This window comes from Plecotus auritus, assembly GCF_963455305.1.
Source record: "Plecotus auritus genome assembly, chromosome: 6".
Lineage (NCBI taxonomy): Eukaryota > Metazoa > Chordata > Mammalia > Chiroptera > Vespertilionidae > Plecotus > Plecotus auritus.
The window spans coordinates 168,193,573-168,216,092 of NC_137773.1; the positions used below are offsets into that span (position 1 = coordinate 168,193,573).

The 22,520-nt window shown below is 36.2% G+C and overlaps 1 protein-coding gene across 9 annotated transcripts in view; it reads right to left on the bottom strand.

Annotated features, from left to right (window-relative positions):
* Positions 1–22,520, bottom strand: part of LRRFIP2 (LRR binding FLII interacting protein 2) — a 103,863-nt gene that overhangs the window by 54,329 nt on the left and 27,014 nt on the right. For 4 of the 9 annotated variants that reach the window (XM_080674629.1, XM_080674628.1, XM_080674627.1 and 1 more), the window contains exons 3-7: positions 11,148–11,234; positions 9,691–9,741; positions 5,814–5,870; positions 5,679–5,723; positions 2,086–2,154 (exon numbers count right to left, since the gene is read on the bottom strand). In XM_080674629.1, the coding sequence (XP_080530755.1) occupies positions 2,086–2,154; positions 5,679–5,723; positions 5,814–5,870; positions 9,691–9,741; positions 11,148–11,234 (309 nt within the window). The remainder of the gene's footprint in view (positions 1–2,085; positions 2,155–5,678; positions 5,724–5,813; positions 5,871–9,690; positions 9,742–11,147; positions 11,235–22,520) is intronic. The other 5 variants (XM_080674632.1, XM_080674630.1, XM_080674634.1 and 2 more) reach the window with 2 other exon arrangements.

Here is a 22,520-nt window from a genome sequence, read left to right on the forward strand (position 1 = left end):
ATTTGAAATCCAAAAAAATTAGGTTTGTGGTTTCCTACCATTCATTTGTTAAGCATTCTAGTTTATATTTTTTAAGCAATCTTACCCAGAACAACAATGCATAAAAAAAAAAATAATAATAAAAGCAATGAGTAAGTTCCTCAGGTACTTTGGTAAATATATCTTTATTCTGGCCAGCATGGCTCAGTGGTTGAATACCGACCTATGAACCAGAAGGTCACGGTTCGATTCCTGGTCAGTGTACATGCCTGGGTTGTGAGCTCAAACCTCAGTGTGGGACGTGCAGGAGGCAGCTGATCAATGATTCTCTTTCATCATTGATGTTTCTATCTCTCCCTCTCCCTTCCTCTCTGAAATCAATCAATCAATCAATAAATCAATAAACAAAATAATATATCTTTCTTTTGCAACTCTTCTACCCAGTTAGGATTTTAGGGAACAATATTGAAAACTGATCTAAAGTAATGTTTTCCTAAGTGTAGGCTGCAACTAATTAGTGGGTCATGAAATCAATTTATGGGTTCAACCAGCATTTTTTAAAAATGAAATAGAAAACAGAGTTTATCGTGCACAGTAAGAATATTATTTTGTAAATTTTCAATAATATATTTTGTATACTTATATAATATACAAACACACAGGCACATATCTGCATGTGTGTATTGGATCACAGTGTAAAGTGTATTTCTTGTTGTAGAGGTTGCAATTTGAAAAAGTTTGAAATACTGTAGAAGACCAAATTGCAAATTCTAGTTCTAAGGCAGTATAATAAAAGTTCAAACAAAACCAAGGTCCTGCCTTCATGCCCAAGCACATGGTCATTTACAAAAAGATATAAAAAAAATACCTCCCAAAATATATATTTAAATAATATAAGGCTATGGTATAAATTCAGTGAAAATGGTATTGTAATAAATACCAAAAAGTATTAGAATAAAATATCTGCATTTGCAATGTTTTTCTTATATTACTCTGAAACTAACACAGAAGGCAAGCAATAAAGTGTTATTACATATGTAAAAAATCTTATTTATCCAAAATTTTCTAAAATGTCTAAAGGTGTGCATTTAATGTGTGTGTGTATGTGTGTGTTTTTAATTAATTTCAGAGAGGAAGGGAGAGGGAGAGACAGAAGCATCAACAATGATAGAGAATCATTGAATCATTGATCAGCTGCCTCCTGCATGCCTCCTTCTGGGGATCAAGCCAGCAACCTGGGCATGTGCCCTGACTGGAAATTGAACCGTGACCTCCTGGTTCATAGGTCAATGCTCAACCACAGAGCCACACAGGCTAGGATAAAGGTGTGCACTTAGTAAATGATGAACAATAGTAAAATGTCACTGTATGGTGACATATCCCTAAAAATAAAGTTCCTTCTCAAAAGAAATGTGATTTCTCTTCTCAGTCAACAAAATATCCTTTTGGTTTTAAAAAATACCATGACCAAAATATGTATTACTCAAGCCACACAGCCTAGCATATAAACTATTCCATCCTCCCAACCAGATAAGTTCGCTGAAGAGAACAGTCATGTCTTATTTCTTCTCATTCTCTCCGTAGCACCAATGGCATTTTCCAAAGGCATAGGACTTAACAAGCTGAATTGAAATTAACATATTTCAATTTTCCCTTTCCAAAATATAATGCAGAGTTCATTCAGCTGGTTTAAAGAGATTGCTGAATATATCTGGTAGGGAAATACATAATTTGGACCCCTAATTGCTATAAGAACTGAGTAAAACAAGAATCTCCCTAATATGTGACAGTTTGTATTTATATTGCTTAAAAACATAATATTTCACAAAGGAGGGAAACTGAAAATATGAAGATTTAGCTAAAACGTTCCAAATCTGCTATTATAAGCTATCATAAAAAGTATTTTTTAACTTGCAATACTTGTCTGAAGGTTTTCATTTTGGAAAAAAAAAAGATCAAAAGAAAGTATAGCAAAATGACTATAGAAACAAAGTTCAGTAAGCGTCAACTTCTATAAGAACGTACCTATTACTCAAGCCCCCAGAACTCTGAGAGTCAACAGTGAATGCATAATACTAACACTGCACATTTTTCTGGACTACACACCATGATGTCTTTCCTTTTGGGTATACTGGCTCTGCTCCAATGGGTCCCAGTTATGTCCTTCGATGGGCTCTTCAAAGGAATTAAACAGTGTAATAGTAAATGAAAAAACACAAATTGCAAGCGTATTAAAATTATACTGAGGTCATTGACACATAACCAGGAACTAATACATACAACAGTAAAAATCTCCACAGTGAGAAATACCAATGTATCCCTACTGCTCTGATGCAAGATCGCCTCATTTTCTAATTTTGGATGTCTACCTTATAGTATTTCAGTATATAAAGCAATGACCAAGATGCTTTTTAAGGCAGATTGTTTTTTAAAGCAACAAACTGTTTCAATTCTAAACTCAAGGCTTTCATTTAATCCTCCCTCTCCTAAACCTACCACTCACGGTTTTGAACTAGGTTTGCTCTTTTTATTTTTATACAGAACGCTTATAGCACTGACACCATTTCCAGCCCAAACAGCTTCTGGCAGGCCACCTCTCCAGAAGGTAGTGACTGAAAGTTAATTGTACAATAGGAAACATCAAAGTCCTAAGAATACAACATAACCACATCTGCTTCACATTCCGGTACTTCTAACATTCATATATCAAATACCAAGTCCAAAAGTGTCAGACATTTAAATACACGACTCATAAGAAAAATATTTTTTAAAAGATAGGCAGAGAAATACCAAAACCCAAAAATTTAAGCAAACTCCAATAAAATTTAGGTCAGTACTTTAGGCCATCACATTTATTTTTACAGAGAATAAAATTTGTCCACTCATTCAGTTTAATGTAGATGGTAAAGATAACTTAAAAAGCAAATAATCTGATGAAAACTTAGACCTTTCAATATTATCTAGTTAATAGGAAAAAACTAATCTTAGTTATATCTTTTAAACAATGTTATTAGTGAACTTTCAGACTTATTGTGTAATATTTAAAATGTGCTGATGCCCTGGCTGGTCTGGCTAAGTGGATAGAGCATCAGCTTGCAGACTGAAGGGTCCTGGGTTCGATTTCAGTCAAGGGCACATGCCCAGGTTAGGGGTGGATCCCCAGTAGGGTGCATGCAGAAGGCAGCTGATCAATGATTCTTTCTCATCACTGATGTTTCTAGCTCTCTCCCTCTCCCTTCCTCTCTGAAATTAAAAAAGAAAAAAGTGCTGAATGTACACACAAACAGTATAGTACTAGAATCTCCTACAGTCTAAATTTTAATTTTTATTTATTATTATGTTTTATTAATTCTCATCCAAGGATATTTTTCCATCGATTTTTAGAGATAGTGGAAGGGAGGGGGAGAGACAGAGAGAGACACATCGACTGGTTGCCTCCTGCATGCACCCTGACCAGGGCTAGGGATGGAGCCTGCAACCTAGGTACACGCCCTTGACTGGAATCAAACCTGCGACTCTTCAATCCATGGGCCAACATTCTATCCACTGAGCCAAACCAGCTAGGGCTAAAATTTTTATTTACATTTAAGTTTGCAAACTTAATTTTTTTTTTATCGGAACTTTACTCTTTTTCCCGCAGTAACAATTTTTTCATAATTACCATAATGAATAAAATGTATTTAATAATATAATTTCCATAAAAAGAAAATCAACTCATTACTTTATAGATACTCTGTGTAAATAATTCCCTATCAGTTTACTTTAAAATTTCTTTTTTGTTTGCAGATTTATTTTAAAGGCTTCCAAATTAGGTCAAATTTGGATGATTTTATCAAAGGTTTAAGCTAATATACTATAATCAAGTTTCCCTAAGAACACATACAAATTGCACTAATAAAAGAGAAAGATGCAAATTGACCGTACCTTCTTGACGCCCAACAGCCAATCAGGAGTATGTAAATTAACCCAACAAAGATGGCGGGTTAATTTGCATACACAGGCACCAAGCGGCCAGGGGCGGGACGCAGGCGTTACACACCGCCCCAGCTGCTCCGGGCCTCTGGGCAGTGTGGGAAGGCGGAAAGGCAGCTCCGGGCTGGAGCGAAGGCAGAAAGGCGGCTCCGGGCCCGGAGCAAAGGCAGAAAGGTGGCTCTGGCCGGAGGGAAGGTGGTGCCGGCAGCCAGGGGAAGGAAGGCCCTTCTTGCACGAATCTCCGTGCATCGGGCATCTAGTTTATAAATAACCAGCTTGATAATAACTGTGTGAAACTTCATCTATGAACGTTATAATGGAAAGCAAAGAAAAAAGCCAGACAATTTTAAAAAGGAGGAGAAAAGGGATTATTTTCGAAGCCCTCAAAGACATTCAACTTCTAATCTTTTGTTGACTAACTCCCTGTGTGATTCTTCTCAAAGTATGTGTGTGCACACATATAGATATGTATATACACATACATATGTATACATATACACATATATGTATCTCCAGGGAGAAAGATGACAAACTTATTACCTTAAAGTTTTTCTCCTATAAAATTATTCTGAAGCTGCTGATTAGAATTGTATAAAAGCTTGTTAGTATTATTATAAATCTAAACTTTCATAATTAACCAAAATATCTGATTCAAAAACTGGCTTACTAACTTACTCTAAAAAGACAGATTATACTCAACAAAAGTCATATAACCAGAGTAAAGAATTATTTAAGAATACAACACATCAGTAACTAACATACTGGAACATACTCAGTATATTACAGTATATTTTTATACAGTATATATTTAAATATACATAAATATATATATTTATATATTTAAAAAATATATTTTATATTTATATAAGATGGGAAGAAAATTAGACGTAGGAGGAAATAAACAAATATAGACCTTAATATGATAGATCATTTTACTGATGAAACATCTTTGTGTTAAGTATACCAATGTGCACATTAAAAGAATTGCTTTCAAGTTTAAAGCACAAATCTTTTAAGAGAGAGATCAGTGTCTTGGCACAATATGCAAGCCTTTTAACAAGCGATTTCTCATTTATCTTAATATACAACAATGCATGTTAAAAACTTGAGACATACTACCAAATGTTAATCAAAACGTTGAAGCATGATAATTTCTATAAACATGACAAGCAGGAATTTTTCAAATCAGTAGCTCAATTTTTCCATGTAATAAAACTATAATTAGTCACCCAAACTTCAAAATATTTATCATTTAATAAATTATTTTAAAAATATATTAATCACTTTTTGGCCTTTTGGCCTATGCATCTGTTCTTATCAAGTTTAACATCTGATACATCCTCTATCCAAGGACAACGTATTAATGGACTTTTGGAGCAAGGAGAAAAAATTTTTTTAAATATGAAAGTAAGAAAAATCTGAAAGAACCATGCAGATGTCATTCTATAAAATCAACCTTATTATTTTGCAATAATTTTTAAAAATCAAGTCCTTTTACAGAAAATAGACGAACATATTTATGATTTTTAGCATTGATTTTTTAGCAATAATTTGAGAGAAAGCATCAGTTTCCAATGAAAGAACTTTGCCAATATTTTCTTTTAAAAAAAAAAGGCAAAGGAGAAAAAAAGGCAAAGGAATATATGAGCATTATCAGATTGCTTAGCAATGGTGCTGCAGAAAGCTCAGACACATAAGCTTTGCTATTGTGTAAACAAAATACCAACCCTGTGACTGCCAAGACTTCGAATGGACAATGCATCCTCAACTCCCTGATAAAAATAAAAACAAAAGTTTGTGAGTGACTGCATTAAGTTAGTGAGGAAAAAGTACTAGAGGCAAGTTTATAGGTTATTACAAACCAGAGAAGGACGGTGATGACTGGACCGGTGGGAATACCTGGCCCTTTCTGAATCTTCCTGGGAAAGGAGAAAGTACATGGAAAATTAATCACTGAACAGAGGATTGTCTATCAGAACCACTGGGTGAAGGCAGGTCAGTTCAGAGCACAGCCGCACATTCCTTACAGCAAGCAGGTATGAACAACTCGGTTTCAAAAGCTGAGTCTGGGGCAGCCACATGCTTCAGTTGGAAAGAAAGCAGAGATCATCTTGGAAATGTTTTTATTTTAACAAGTTTATATATGTCTGACCATTTGTAGAATGTGATCTATATGTGACAAAGACAGCTCAATATACCAAGATAAAAATAAGAAAGTATTCTTAAACAGAAATTGAGTTTAGCATTAAAAAGTAGACTTTTTATCTATTTTTTTCATTGTGAATGTTAGTTTATTCAAGGCAAGAAGAAATGTTTACTTTGTTAGAGGTGTAGTAAGGAGACAGTGTATTGCTTTTAAAAGATTTGGATAATAATTTTCTGCTCACTGCAAAGAATTTCTTTTTTTCCTTCTCTGGAAAAGAATAGTTAAATGAAATAGCCCCTGACTGTGTATTGTTAATACGAAAAACTACTTATAATTAGAATTGGATAAACATTTTAGAATTGATAAACTTAGTAAGAGGTATGCCTTATGAAGATTGCAAAGAAAACTGGCCACAACCTAACAGTTGACTAAATTAAATGTAATTCTCAACTTTTCCATTCAGTTATTAGCATTGGAGCATTAAGTCCTGAGTCATGTGAAATCAAATAACTAGTCCCTAGAACAGCCTTGGGCAAACTACGGCCCGCGGGCCGGATCCGGCTGTTCTATCCGGTTCTCTTGCTCTCCCTTCCGCTCCTTTACTTTGAATTTATATTAGTTCACACAAACACTCCATCCATGCTTTTGTTCCGGCCCTCCGGTCCAGTTTAAGAACCCATTGTGGCCCTCGAGTCAAAAAGTTTGCCCACCCCTGCCCTAGAATCTAACCAACTGAAACAGTAAGAAACTTCTGATCTTTCAGATTTTCAAAATCCAAAGTATTAAAGTGATTTGCATTGACTAAGGTATATACACAATTGGTCCAAATGAGGTCAGAGTTGATAACAGTGATGAATCAATATCTCAAACACCCCGTGGCCATACAGCATGATCATTATGCAGGTATAACAACAAATAGATGTGACTATGTCTGATGATTCATTTCAAATACAGAAATAGGAATTCAACTAAAACACCACAGTTAATGCCTTATTTTAGTCATGACTTCGAGTATAATTGCAAAAATCTCCTGTCATCTGCTGTGTACATTGACACATTTGATCAAATCTGTTCAGAAGTCTATTTATAAGCAACGTATGATTCAATAAATCAATATCCAACGGGATATTCTGATCTTTAGGAAAATTCATCAATGATTTACATTTCTGTTATATAATAGACACAGGTAATCTGTAAGAAGCCAAGCAAAATTCTTCCCTTTCTTCAACTATCAGGAGATACCACAAAAGTTTTGGGGGCAGATGCATTAGCTCAGCAGAAGAGATACAGTTTATTAAGTGGTGACTAGTTCTAGGCTAGTTAGCTTGCTTAGTTTAAAGAGCCTGTGCTACAAAGGCGAATTAATTCTACATGCCCCCTCCCAATATTATTTGGGATACTAGCGTGACATACATGGTTTAATGTTCAGCCTTCGTTTTATTCTGTCCTTTCTTTTCATTCCACCTTCCACACAAGAGCACTTTTTACAAACCTACCTCTACAAAGCACATCCCACTAAAGATGTGAAATGAAAACATAGGTAAAAACATTAGGACAATGTTCACATACGGAACACTCAAAGTGAGCTTCATTCCTGAGCCTCCTGCCCTTGCTTTCCCTTTTCACATTCCAACATCCCACCCCCGCACACAAAAAAAGGATTAAAATTAGAAATTTTTTCATATGGGAAGATTCTCCTTTTAATAACTGACAATCCTATTGTTTGTATATACATTATTTATTTTATTATAAATTTATTAGTAATTTATGTTTCATACTGTATCACATGCCAACTTCTATTATAGGTTCATTGACAGAAAGTAGCTAGAGAGACTAGAATAAGATAAAAAATGAAATGAAATATCAGTTTGAAAGGAGTAAAAGCAAGTGTCAGAAGAGATTAGAAGTGATAATTATTCCTGTCTGAAACTAAACCCCATCTTCTCTGCATGCCCAAGTCTGAGCTATCATTCAAAACTTGGGTTAGCTGCCACCTGCATCTAAGCCTCTAACCCAAATTGTTCCCCCTTCCCTGAAAATCTAGCACACTCACTGCCTGAACTGCACACATTTCACAGAGATGAAACTATGTTTACCTTCATGGCCTCTGAATATGGGAATCAAATATTAAACTTTTAATATAGGCTTTTTGCTTATAATGTTTTGGTCTGCCCTAAGATATTAAAATCTTAGGCAATTTAATTTTAGAACTATAATATATAATTAAAAGAAGAAATTAAATTATTATTTCCATAGAAAATTTGCAAGCAAAAGTGATTTCTTTTATTCACACAAAACATTCTCAATGCACCATTAGTAATATTAATCCAGTTACATGCAGAAGATACTTTACAGATTCCATTCCCAAGTAATCAAACATCTTTTCTAAAATACCACAAGGAGAAGTATGACAAAGTTTTAAATTTATAGGTTAATATAGTCATAATTATTTTAATTCTGGTTGTACCCTAAAATGCTGCTATAGAAGGGATTTTCTTATAAAACTTGCTGACTTAGCAATAATTAGACAGTAGTTCTTAACCCTTTAGGGATCACACAGTCCTTTGAGTATATGATGCTAAAAATACACATGGGCATTTCATATACATATACATATACATATACATATACATATACATATACATATACATATACATATACATATATATATATACATATATATATATACATACACATACCAGAACACTCAAAGTATGTGTTTGTGTGTGTGTATATATGTGTGTGTGTGTGTGTGTGTGTGTGTGTGTATATATATATATATATATATATATATATATTCAAAATTTTGTGTGAGATTTTATGGCTTCATGCCCCAAGCCTGTTCACATACCAAGTTAAGAACCCCTACAATAGGAGACGATTGGGGAACTCATCAACATTGAAAACAATTCAAAGTTAGGAATGATTCACAGTAACTAATATTCACAATTTGCTCTTTGTAGCTAACAAATTTGGGAGTTGTGGTAGAAGACTTGAAAAGAAAATGAGATTACTGAAAAATTAAGAGTAATTTTCAGAGGAGATGGAAGAATGACTCTCAATGAAGACCCTGCTAACTTAGTGTGTGTGTGTGTGTGTGTGTGTGTGTGTGTGTGTGAAAGAGAGAGGGGGGGCGGGGAGAATAAGAAGAAGAGGAGGAGGAGGAGGAGAAGGAGGAGGAGGAGGAGGAGGAGGAGAGGAGGAGGAGAGGAGGAGGAGAGGAGGAGGACGACAACGACGACAGGGAAGGAGGGAAAAGGGAGCAAGAGTCAGGGGGAGAGGAGGAGAGAGGGAGAGAGGAAGAAATTGAAGGGAAAGAAGAACAAACCCATAGAAAGAAAAAAAATTCATCTACTCAATCTTTCTTGGTCAGTAGTATTCCTTAGGTGAGTGTGAGATTGTAGACTACAACAGAAAGGGTTGGACTCCAAGTACAAATTTTGATCACTAAAGACAGAAGAGAGAATCTCTGACCTTTAGGTTCAAACATGCCAACCACTTCTACTTTGCAAACTATTAGTCAATGTTTTACTTTAAGATTGCATTATTTCAGCAAGTGATCACAACATGCAGGACAGGCAATCCTGGCCTACCAGCCACTTGTGAATCTGTCCCCACTTCCGATCAAAGGAATGATGAGAATGCTACAAATGCAAAAGTTTCATAAACTAAAGAGTTTCCAAGAGTTACTGCATTCTCTGAAAAGTCTTAATCATATACATTTGCCCTGAAGTGCAGATTGTTGACTCAAAATACAGAAAATTACTAAGCTAAATATGTTCAATAATAAGAGACATATGGTTCTCTGTTGTTTAGAAGACCATAAATAGAAGTTACATTTAATAATTATCTCCTTGCCGGAACCGGTTTGGCTCAGTGGATAGAGCGTCGGCCTGCGGACTGAAAGGTCCCGGGTTCGATTCCGGTCAAGGGCATGTACCTTGGTTGCGGGCACATCCTCAGTGGGAGGTGTGCAGGAGGCAGCTGATCGATGTTTCTCTCTCATCGATGTTTCTAACTCTCTATCCCTCTCCCTTCCTCTCTGTGAAATACCAATAAAATATATTTAAAAAAAAAAAAAATAATAATTATCTCCTTATAATTTACTATAATTTTGGGAATATAAAAGACAATGCATTGCAACGTTTTCGTTTCAAGCCAAGAACTGCATTCAATATTTAAAACTATATATGAGGTTAAAAAATATTACAACATATTAGCGATTTTGCTTTTGGATTTTAGCTGTAACAATATGGAAACTATATACTTCTCTTAATCAATTAGCAGAAGATAAACCACCAATGTCAAAATAAAGCGCTTAATACTACCCTGCAGGTTTTCCCCCCTTTGTATTAATACAGCATCATAAATATTTTTATGGGAATTTTCAGAGCTAGGTCAATGTCAGAGGAAAGGGTAAAAAAAAAAAAAAAAAAAGAGCATTTGCTTCATTTTTAAGAAGCCAAATCTCTATATACCAATTTTTAAATTTTGCTTTTCTTTCTGATGATAAAAGCATACTGAAATTTATTAACTATAGAAAAGTATAAGAAAGTAAAATCAATCATAATTCCACCATAGACAAAGTATTGATAGTAACCAATTCTTTCTAGTAGTTTTTGATCCTATATATGGGTACCAGGCTTTGTAACACAACATTGGAGTCCTACAATTCTTACAGTTTATTGCTTTGTTGTTTTTCATTTTCTTACACGAATATTCTCTTCCGTTATTAAATATGCTTAAAAACTATAAGGTTGAGTAACGTCTCAGTGCTTTACTGTGTACATATCATAATACAATTAACTGAAATTCTAGGACATTTAGAACTATAGTGAATAACATAGCGAGAGTTATATCTGTTTGCTGTTATTATTTAAAACAAATATCACATTTAACTTGCTGATGTATAATGGATTGTTAAGATACATACAACAGGTTACACTCTTCCCAGTGTTTCAAAGGGAATTAGATTTACTTCAGAAGTAAACTAGCCAAGTATAAATTTTTTCTGAGACTAACAGGAAATTAGGGTTATTCCCCCAATTACCTCTTTTTGCTGTCGTTCCAGTTCTCGCATGCGTATATCTCTTGCTTCTGCCCGGGCAGCCCGTTTTGCTGCCAGCCTTGCCTCTGCCTGAAAAGTAATATAAAGATTCAGCTTTGTTTAAAAAGAGCAGCCACCACTACCTCTACCCCAAGTGGAGAAAAGGAGCAAATAAGACACGACCTTCTTTATTTGGGGTGGGGACAGGGGAGGGCAAGATATCCTCTATCAGCAGTTTGACTGACTTCAGTCAACTCCTTACACACTCATTTCTCTCTCTAGTCCCAGAGTCTCTCCTAAAATCTAGGCCTTCACCTTTAACTGCTTGCTTTGATTACTCATTCAAAACATTTCACACAGCCGAAACCGGTTTGGCTCAGTGGATAGAGCGTCGGCCTGCAGACTGAAGGGTCCCGGGTTCGATTCCGGTCAAGGGCATGTACCTTGGTTGCGGGCACATCCCCAGTGGGAGGTGTGCAGGAGGCAGCTGATCGATGTTTCTCTCTCATCGATGTTTCTAGCTCTCTATCCCTCTCCCTTCCTCTCTGTAAAAATATCAATAAAATATATTTTTTTTAAAAAATTTCACACAATTCATTATGTATCTCTTCAAACTTGCTTTTCCAGAATGTCTTTCTCTAGCAATTGAATCATACAAATTAGAAACATCAGAATAAACCTCTATTTCATTTTGCACATTGCCAATGTCCAGTCCCCAAGTATTGTCAATTCTCTATCACTGAGTTTCTCCCAAACCTATCCTGGCCTTTTTTATTCCAGTTTCTGCTTGTTTCAGGAACTCTTCATACGTCTCTCTCATTAAATTGAGATATAATTCACATATTATCAAACTGACCACTTAAAAATATGGTTCTGTCATTTTTTAGTATATTCATGAGGTTGCACAACTATCACTACTAATTCCAGTACTTGCCCACGTGTACCAGTTGCTCCCATCTGCGGCCATTCCTATGCTCTACCGGGCTCTATTAAGCCTCTCTTCACAGACTGTTTGCTTGGCAGGAGGTATTTTCTCCTATGCAGCTAAAATATTACCTTCTATGAAGCCCGATTCCCTCTTTCATCGAGTAATACTGTATGCACATGCCTCTATTGTGGCTTTACTATGCTGCATTAAAGTGACATGTTCTGTCACCCCACAACTTGCATGCCTCAATGTCTCTAAGTAAACAAGAATTTCAAGCCACCAGCCAAAGTCTCAAGGAAATGAGACCAGGAAATAGCTTGATGCACCACATGAAACAAAAATCTTCTCTCTGGTTTCTATCCTGTAGTGGTTTCCTCTGTTCTTGGCCACATCCTAACTCTGATTTCAATCTCCCCTTCTGATATCTACAGCAGTTGTTTCTTCTCATTTGTTATATCCGTGCCCAAGCCTCATACTAAGAAGTGGTTCAGCCAATGTTAAAAGGGTCTACTGTGTGTAAGCTATTATGCTAGATGCTAAAAATACAGAATAAGGTATGAAATCTCTGCCCTAAAGAAATTCACAACCTAATTGAGGGAGACAGAAACACAATGTTTAAAAGGAGGGAAGCATGCAAGAGGGAGCAATTAAGTTACACCTGGCAAGGTCATAGCAGGCTTCTAAGAGAAGGAGACAGTTTAATAGTTAACACTTACTCAACTACCCAATTTTGGAAATTTCCCAGTCTGCTTAACTGGCCTTTCAGTAGCAAAAACCCTAGGAAGTTACTTAGTCTACCAACCTCAAGGTCTAAACACTGACATAAATTTTACATTGGCCTCTATCTTTTAAAAACCTATATCCCCCCAAAAAAGAAAAACAAAAAACCTATATCCCCACCCTGGCCAGTGTGGCTCAGTTGGTTGGAGCGTCGTCTGTTTAACAAAAGGTTGCAGGTTCGATCCCAGTCAGGCACATATCCAGGTTGCAGGTTCGATCCTCCATCAGGGGGAATGTGGGAGGTAACCAATCAATGCTTTTCTCATATCGATGTTTCTCTCTTTCCCTCACTTCCTCTAAGATCAATTAAAAATAAAAATAAGAAAGACTATACCCTCACCTTCCTTTATATTTTTTAAAGTATGCTCTGCCTTCTCTATCCTTCTATAACTAAGCACCACTTTATTACTAGAGTTTGTATTTTACAGAAAAAGACTACAAGTCCAGGTTAGATAGCAAATACATTTTTAAATTACAAAGTATCATTTTCCTGGGAAAAATTTTCAAACCTCTTTTTTTAATTTAAGAAAGCCATAACAATGTGTAGGAGTTTTCATTTCCATGTGTATTAATTAGCTTTGTACTTGTAGCCTCCCTTAGAAATTTATCAAGAAGGCCAATTTCATCCTTCTAACATCTGTAGCCAATTCTGCACAATAGATACTAAAATGGGACTTCCCTCAACAAACCAAAATTATAGATCATTGAAATCTATTCTCGAACAAAACTTCTTTTACAAAGAAAGGGAGAGGAACCTGACTACTGTGTAACAGAAAGAACGTGGACTTCAGAGCCAAAAAAACACCCTTTCCCTCCCTTTGTCACTTAGCCAACTTGATCAAAACTCAGATGTTACTTCCCTTGGCATGGTCCTGAAGAAGGCCCCTGAACAATCTGGTTCTTTATTTTTTATTTTTTTAAATAAGAATAGACTTATTTTATTTTATTTTTTATGTATTTTATTGATTTTTCACAGAGAGAAAGGGAGAGGGAAAGAGAGCTAGAAACACTGATGAGAGAGAAACATCAATAGCTGCCTCCTGCACACCCCCCACTGGGTATGTGCCCCGCAACCAAGGTACATGCCCTTGACTAGAATCGAACCCGGGACCCCTGAGTCCACAGGCCAACGCTCTATCCACTGAGCCAAACCGGTCAGGGCCAATCTGGTTCTTTAGATACACTGCTACCAGATGCCTAAGGCAGCGCGGATAGGAGAGTCCAATCTAGCAGACAAAATGCGTGCTCTATACTTATACTCAGTGATTTTCAACCTCTTATATCTCATGGCACACATAAACTAATTTTTAAATTCTGCAGCACACCAAAAAATACATATTTTTGCCAATCTGACAAAAAAGTAGGTATAATTTTGATTCATTCATTGTTGGGTTGGCTGTTGTCATTTTTTATTTGACAATCTAAGGAAAAGAGGTCAGTGCCCCTGACTAAATAGTCAGGTATTGTAAGTTTTAAAAATTCTTGCAATACACCAGTTGAAAATTGCTGCTTATAAAAAAAAAAAAAAAGCCAACAAAACAAAAAAGGAAAATTGCTGCTCATAATGATACATTTTTATACAGACCAATTATAGCTAAACAAAGCATACTTCCAGGTAGTAACACTAGCATTCTCCCCTCAGAATACAATAGCATGAAAGAGCTGCTACAAATTTAACACCTACCTCACAAATGTAAAATAAATGGGACAGCACAATAAAAGACCACAAAATTTACCTAAGTTCAAAACAAAGTTGGATAAAAAAATTAAACATAGAATTACCATTTGATCCAATAATTCCACTTATGAGTACCTAGACCAAAGAATTGAAAGCAAAGATTCAAACAAGTATTTGTAAACCAATATTCATAAGCAGCATTATTCATAAGAGTCAAAAGGTGGAAACAACCCAAATGCCCATCAACAGATGAATGGATAAACAACATGTGTTATACATGTGTATGGAAAAGGTTGCTGTAATAAACCATAAATTCTTTACTGTACAGGTCATGTCATGGTGTGTAGTCATGCTTGAGCCCTGTAATTTCTTTAGTGAAAGGTATTTAAGCAAACCCTATCTATTGTTCTTGCACATCAAGGTGAACACACCTTTGAAATGCCGGAAGTAATACCCTCCAAAGCGTGTAACCACGCTGAAGAGAGCACATAATCTGGTTAACTATCATGTAATCCAATCCCACCTTGCTTTCTTCCACCTTCACATAATCTTTCTTACATTTCCTCCTTAATTCTAAATGCATAAAAGAAACCGAAACTGTTACTCTGGGGAGCATTTGAAATCTTGCTCCCCAGCATATGTTATTAGTTTTGACTCAAACTCAAAAACTTACTATAGGTTGGAGTGTTTTTACATAGCTATACGGACACATAGAATATTATTTGGCCTTACAAAAAAAGAACAGCTCAGCAGTTCCTCAAAACATTAAACATTGACAATAATATCCAGCAACCACCTCTAGATATGCACCTAAGAGAAATGAGAACATATGTCCACACAAAATCTTGTACATGAATATTCATTAGCAGCATTATTCATAATAGTCTAAAAAAATTAAAACAAGCCAAATGTTCATCAACTGATTAATGTATAAACAAAATGTGGTATTATCTATACAATGGAATATTATCCTAATAAAGAGGGAATATGCTAATTAACTGTCACACCCTCACAAAGATGGTGGCACCCACAGCCACCGGGCCTCTAGTTCAGCTATAAAAAGAAAAACTGATAGAGGCAGGCTACAACATGGATGACCTTAAAAACATGTTAAGTGATAAAAGCCAGATACAAAAGGACACATATTGCATAATTCTATTTATATAAAATGTGCAGAATAGACAAAACCAGAGGCTGGGACATGGGGAACATGGAGAGTGATTGCTGATTGTTATGGGGTTTCTTTTTGTGCTGATAAAATGTTCTGCAATTAGAAAGTGGTGAGTTTTGCACATCCTTGTAAATATACTAAACACCACTGAAATTGTATACTCTAAAATAATGAATTTTATGATATTTAAATTATATCTCAATTTCAAATTTTTAAACAAAGGGTACTGGGTACATAATAAAAATACAATGCCGAAGATAAACTAATAGTAAAATATGCAAAATTTCAGTACATAAAATTCAATATATAAAACAGGAGAAAAGGAATCAATCTAGTGATCTCGTACGTTTGGAAAATGCCAGCTTAAACTTTTTTTTTAATCAGTCTTTCTGAATTTCCAAGACAAGGATAAAGTAATAAAGCATTTTTCAGACTTACATGACCACACTATGAAATAAAACCCTAAATAATTCTTCAAGGATCATATTCCAGGGAACACATTTGGGAAATAATGATTAAATTTAATGGCAGTATACCAGAATCCAATTCAAACTGTATTAAATTCTGTTAAGGGGTAACCTTACCTCTGCTTTTAATATTTATACAAATAACGTTATCAGAATAATATCACAATCAAAACCCAAACTTTCAAAATAATGTGGAAGATGAGAGCTCACCCTAATATATAACTACCATTGTTTCAGCAGTTACCTAACAAAGCTAGGTGCGTATTTGTCTTTAATTCACAAAGTAACTCCTTGAGGTACGAAAAGGTTCAGTAAGTTGCCCAACAGTCTGTGGCCAGCAAGTATTGGAGCTGAGATTCACATCCTAAGAATCTGTCTCTGGTTAACACTCTTAACCACGTTGCCACAATTGTATCTTTAAACCCCAAGTATAAGAGCATATCCTTAGACAAATAATAAAAGTTTACTTTGGATGAATTATCCTAAGATTCTTAACTTAAATAAATTCTTTCTTTTCTGTGAAACAGTACCATTCTGGTTCTTACTTCTTTGACCATGACTTTACCCCAATATAGGTAATCTCCTTTCCTGCACAGCCTTTCATCTTCTTATTCCATATTTTCACTTACCAGCCAATGAGAATGACTCACATCTTAACATCTCAGGCTCTGTCCAAAATCAAAGTCTACATTTCTGTCTAGTGGGTCTCTTATTAATAAACTTAGAGTGAATAAAAGCAACCTCATTTTCCCCCAGTGAATAGGGTTTGCTTCCCTATTTTCTAATCTATAGAAATGAAACCCGTGTTACATTTGTTCAAAACGCAAGTTCTCGGGGCCTCCTACTTCCTAACCAAATCTTCCTGTTCGATGTCCCTTGAATCCAATCTTTCATTTCCATTCCAACACTTTTCCTCTCCTAAGCATTCTGTTTCCTAATTCTAACTTCACTTTATCCATTTCAACTCTCCTTCGGCCCTTGATAATCCATACTATAAACTGTTGAATTAGTCTGCCTACAACACCAAGAAACAAGTGAAATAAAACATCCTAAAGTAAAATGTTTAGCCATAATAAATTTTATAATGCCCAATATGCAAAAGCATCCTTATGCTTTTTGAATTTTAAATGTGAATTTTATTACTGCTTCAGATACACACAGAACTAAAGTAAATTTGCTGTAGTTCCCAGTGGTACTGCAAGTAAGCACAACTAAGGCGAAGCCTATTATAACCCTTCCATCTGTCCAGGAGGTCTACAAGTAAGGCAGGATCTATCCAATCCACTGCACAGTGCTTACTGTTTCCTTGGAATATAATCCACAAGTCAAATTTCATTTGGATGTATTATTGGGGGAGGGGGGTGGGAAGCTATGTGGTGTGTTTTTTAAAGCTTGATCCCATTATCCTAAGATTCAAAGGCAAGAGAATTATGTTATATAACTATAAACTAATATAAATTTATGTTGTTATAGAACATAAAGTCCATCCTCCCCAGGGAATTTGCCCAACTATCTGATCTCTCTTCTCTGTCTTCACTTTCCTACTCTATTGGTTTGTTCTTCTCATCATAAGTAGGTTCAAAGCCTCTCTCTTATCTTTAAAAAAACCAACGAAAAATACCATCTGGTTAAATTCTACGTTGTGTTCTCTTTATAACCAACTTTCCTAGCACCTCCCTCCTTAATTCTCACTCGCATCAAATGACTGCATTCTGGCTTCTGCCCAAATCACTTTACTGAAATTGCTCATGCAAAAGTAACTAATGACCACTAACTACCAAACGTAGGAAAATTTTTCTATTCTTATCTCACTTGTCCTATCTGGACTTCTAACATCAATGACCACTCAATTCCTTCTTTAAAATCTCACCTCCTGGCTTTCTGCAATACTAGTCTTTCCTGCTTTTCCTTTTGACTCTCTGACCTCTTTTCCTCCGAATTGTTCATATATAGGTTCATTTCCCCCTGCTAGCTCCTTAAATTTTAATATAATAAAAGCTTCCAGGCTTGATGTCACTTTTTTCACTCTATGTTCCCTCCCTGAGTAATATTGGTAGTTTGCAAATCTTTATGTCCAACCCAGCCTTTCTTCCACAGTCCCTGATGTTTAAGAACGGCTCTTAAACACTGGGGCTGTTTCTTGTTCCCCTACCACTCTCCAGCCATACTGCACTATTATTCTGGCAGTTTCTCACATGGTTCTAGTTGTTTCATACCTGTGCCTGTAGAGTGCTTAGGAAGCAATACACAAAAATCCATGAAACAAGGGAGAACTTTTATTTATTTTTAAAGAATTTTATTGATGTTTAAAGAAGGAGAAAGGGAGAGGGAGAGAGAGAGAACCATTGATGTGTGAGAGTGATGCATGCTCCCTACCAGGGATTTAGCCCCCAACCTGGGCATATGCCTTGACCGGGAATCAAACCCTCAACTTTTCAGTGCGTGGGACAATGCCCAGCCAAACCACACTGGCCAGGGCTATGCTAGAACTTTAATGGACAGGAAGAATATATTATTATTTTATTAAAGTGATCCCCTGTTGCGGTGGGGAGATAGGCCTGGGGGTGGGGAGTGAAACAAAGGTTCCTAAACTTGGTTTATAATGTCTTCTTCCTTCCTGCCTATCTTTGTAAAGAAAAGATCAGAAACAACTGTCACAAAATGTTGACATCAGTTAATGTTGGGTGGTGGACTCATGGATACTTACATTATCATCAAAACCTTTCAGCATTTACTATTTTCCAGAAAGAATAATACATCAAATTACACACTCAAGTATCTTTATAAAAAGGGAAACATCTAGTTTTAAAGCTTTTGCCTACTGTGATCATGTGACAGTTTTAAGGAGAGGCAAATTAAATTTTCATAACGCACTGACTGAACCATGCCTGCAATTGTCAGCCTGCATGTATATCCATAATATAAAACCCATGCAACTGGCATGAGCTATAGAGACAGGTGTAATCTGGACCTTTACAGACTATGCTTACATTTCAAGAAATCTGAAACACAAAATTCTAGAAAGTAAACATTCATGGAAAATGACTAATTCAGGTAGCTAAGACTCAGAGTTTACTGTGTTTAATTTTGTTTATTCTTCCATGGCACTCATGCCAAAAGAACCCTGAAAGACAAATTAAGAGACATAATATTTATTGTGTTGCTATGGTTTCCAAATTAACAAATAAAAATCATCACTCGATTTCCTAGCAACATCCCTTTAGTAGAAAATCTTAAGTTGCATTTTTCTTAGATCTTACAATATAATTATGTTTCACCACCTTTTTAAAAGCTTTTGATAGTTGAACGCCAAATATTTAAATTTTTCTGAGCATAAATACCAATATGTATTAGGTCAAATACAGAGATTTTTAACCCATTTTCTTCTGCTGTCTTTATTCAAAGACCTTTTGATAGCAAAATATTCTTTTGGAATGAGAGAGGAAATTTAAGATTATAGACTTTAGTACTGAGGTCTAAGTACAACCCAATAAAATGACAGTACAGGAAAACTGAAACTTTTAATCTACAATGACATATCTAACCAAAGGAGAAAATGTGAATCAGTTCTAGCAGATATACTAGGGGGAGAGGGGAGGTTTTGCCAGTACAGTCTTCACGTTTAGGTTAATGATACTATGCTATTTGAATTTTTACTCCCAAATTCCTGTAAGTCACAGGAATGGTGAAGATTATGACAATGAACATTATACCAAATATTTTTCCAATCATAACGACACAAAACTAAGTCTTAAGGTTCAATAATTCTCCCTTCATTCTGGTTAGAGGGACAAATCAAGGAACAGAGAAATTTGAGAGTTAACACTGGATGGGATAAAGAGAGATCTGCCCTTGATGGGCATTGGCTGAATTCATGCCCTAATGCCAACAGAAGGAATCCCAAATGACTAAAGAACAACTTAAATTTACTCTTTCAAAGAATTTGTCTAATAAAATCAATAAATACAAAAAGGGGGAATTTTTTATTTACTTTTTTAACTGGGTAGAAATGGAAAGAAAAACATACACTTTTTATAACTCTGAAAAGTAACTCACATTTTAGAATCTCTTATAAATTTTTATGTACCATCACTGAGAACATTTAAAGGTCTTTTAAATAAGAGTAATTCTGCCTCCTGTGGAGTTACTTTTTCAGACGAATCCAATTTGCATGGAACAATCTGAACCAAACACACAATGATCAAAAAAGTGTCAGAATTAAGAAAGACTCGAGACTTGACTTTGAAATCTTAGCTCTTTTTTAAAAAATATATTTTTTATTGATTTTTTACAGAGAGGAAGGGAGAGCGATAATTAGAAACATCTATCACCTGCCTCCTGCACACCCCCTACTGGGTATGTGCCCACAACCAAGGTACATGCCCTTGACCAGAATCGAACCTGGGACTCTTGAGTCCGCAGGCCGACGTTCTCCACTGAGCCAAACCAGTTAGGGCAAAATCTTAGCTCTTCAGGGCTCCACCTGAAGAGTGATTTTCTTCAACACTATACTTTCTCCCTAGAAAATTTCATCCACACTCTGTATTTCAATTACCTTCTACATGCTGACAAGTCTCAAAGGTCTATCTTCAGCACACACCTCTCCTTTGACCTCTTGATCTATATTTCCAAAGCTACCTCTTCAAAATCTCCACTTAGATGCCTCACAGGCACCTTAACTCAACACATGCCAACATAAATACATGATCTTCCCTCCCCAAACCTCCTCCCCACTCTACTGTTCCCTACTATCCACAAAGATGCACAAGCCAAAACTTCCCCTGGCTGTTACACAAACCATAGTCACACGCTGAACGTCCAACTACTTACCTCTCTATTCCAACCATCTCTCATCACCCCCACGGTCATCACTCTAGGCCAAGCCACCACTGCCTCTGCAAGTCTTATGAGTCCTCACCCTCATCCACTGATGCCTCTTTCTGCTATAATATCAAACTTACAGTAAAGTCATCCTCATATGGCACAAATCTGATCATGTCGCACCCGTACTTAAAACTCTTCAATGTTTTTCCACTGCTCTTATAACACAGACCAAAATCCTAAACAGATTCTGTTAAGAGTTCATATCAGGGTTCTCAATCTTGCCCTATTGACAATTAGGCCAGTTAATTTTTCATTGGGGGTGGGGGAGTGGATTGGGGTGGGGAAGGTTTCCTATACACTGTAGGATGTTTTAGCAGTACCCCTGGCCTCTACCCACAAATGCCAGGAGCACACCCCCATGTCTCTCCTCCCACACCCCTTGTGACAGGCAAAAATATCTCTACACTGCTAAATGTCCCCTGGGGGACAAAATGACCCTTGGTTGAGAACCACTGGCCTACATGACCTGGCATCTGTAACTAACCTCTGGCTACTCTCCTTTTTGCTGCCCAGGTTATTAACAGTGATATTATGGGAGGCACAATAGTTAAGAGTGCAGAAGCCCAAGTGTAAATTTCAGTTCTACCTCTTTCTAGTAACTGCAACTTATTTCCCTTCTCCATGCCTTGGATTCATCCTTGATAAATGAGAACAGTAGACCCAATAGAGTTATGAGGATTAAATGCATTTAAAGTACTTATAACAGTGCCTGGTTTATAACAAGAGCTCAGTAATGTCAGCTGTTATTTTTGTTATCTGAATTCTCAACATTCTTTCAGCTCAAAAGCTTGTCCTATAGAGTTCCCTCTGACTGGAAAGCTCTTCCCAACATCTGACAATTCCCTTCCCACCCCTACCCCTGCCCCGTCGCCTAAATAATTGCACTCATCCTTCAAAATTCAGTTGAAGGGTACTTTGTTAAGAAAGCCTTCCCAAAACCTGAGTTGCCCTGTCACACACTCTATAATAAAACCATTTACTATTCACTCAAAGTACTTGACACAGTTAAATTGTTCTCTCAATTCCAAGAATACCACTGATTGTGACATATACTGACATACACTGACAATCATAGCTTTCAATTTCAGAAAAGAAATCACCATACTAAATGTAGACATTAATTATGAAAGAAAAAGGGAGCTGAAATTGAGGAACTCGTCCATTAGGTAATTACTTGTTTTATGTCTATTATCTTTTCTAGAACCTAAGCTACATAAGGGAAATGACCATGTTAGCCCTGTCCATTCCATATCCTCTGTACCTGACACAGCACCTGTGAAGAGCAGATGCTCAATAAACATTTACTGAATGAATGACATTCAAAATTCATGGTTGTTTATTTGTTTTTAATTTTTTTTTTTATTCTTAGAGAGAGCAGAAGGGAGAAAGAAAGAGAGAAGAACATCAGTGTGAGAGCAAAACATCAATCAGCTGCCTCCTGCACAACCCCTTCCTGGGATGGAACCCA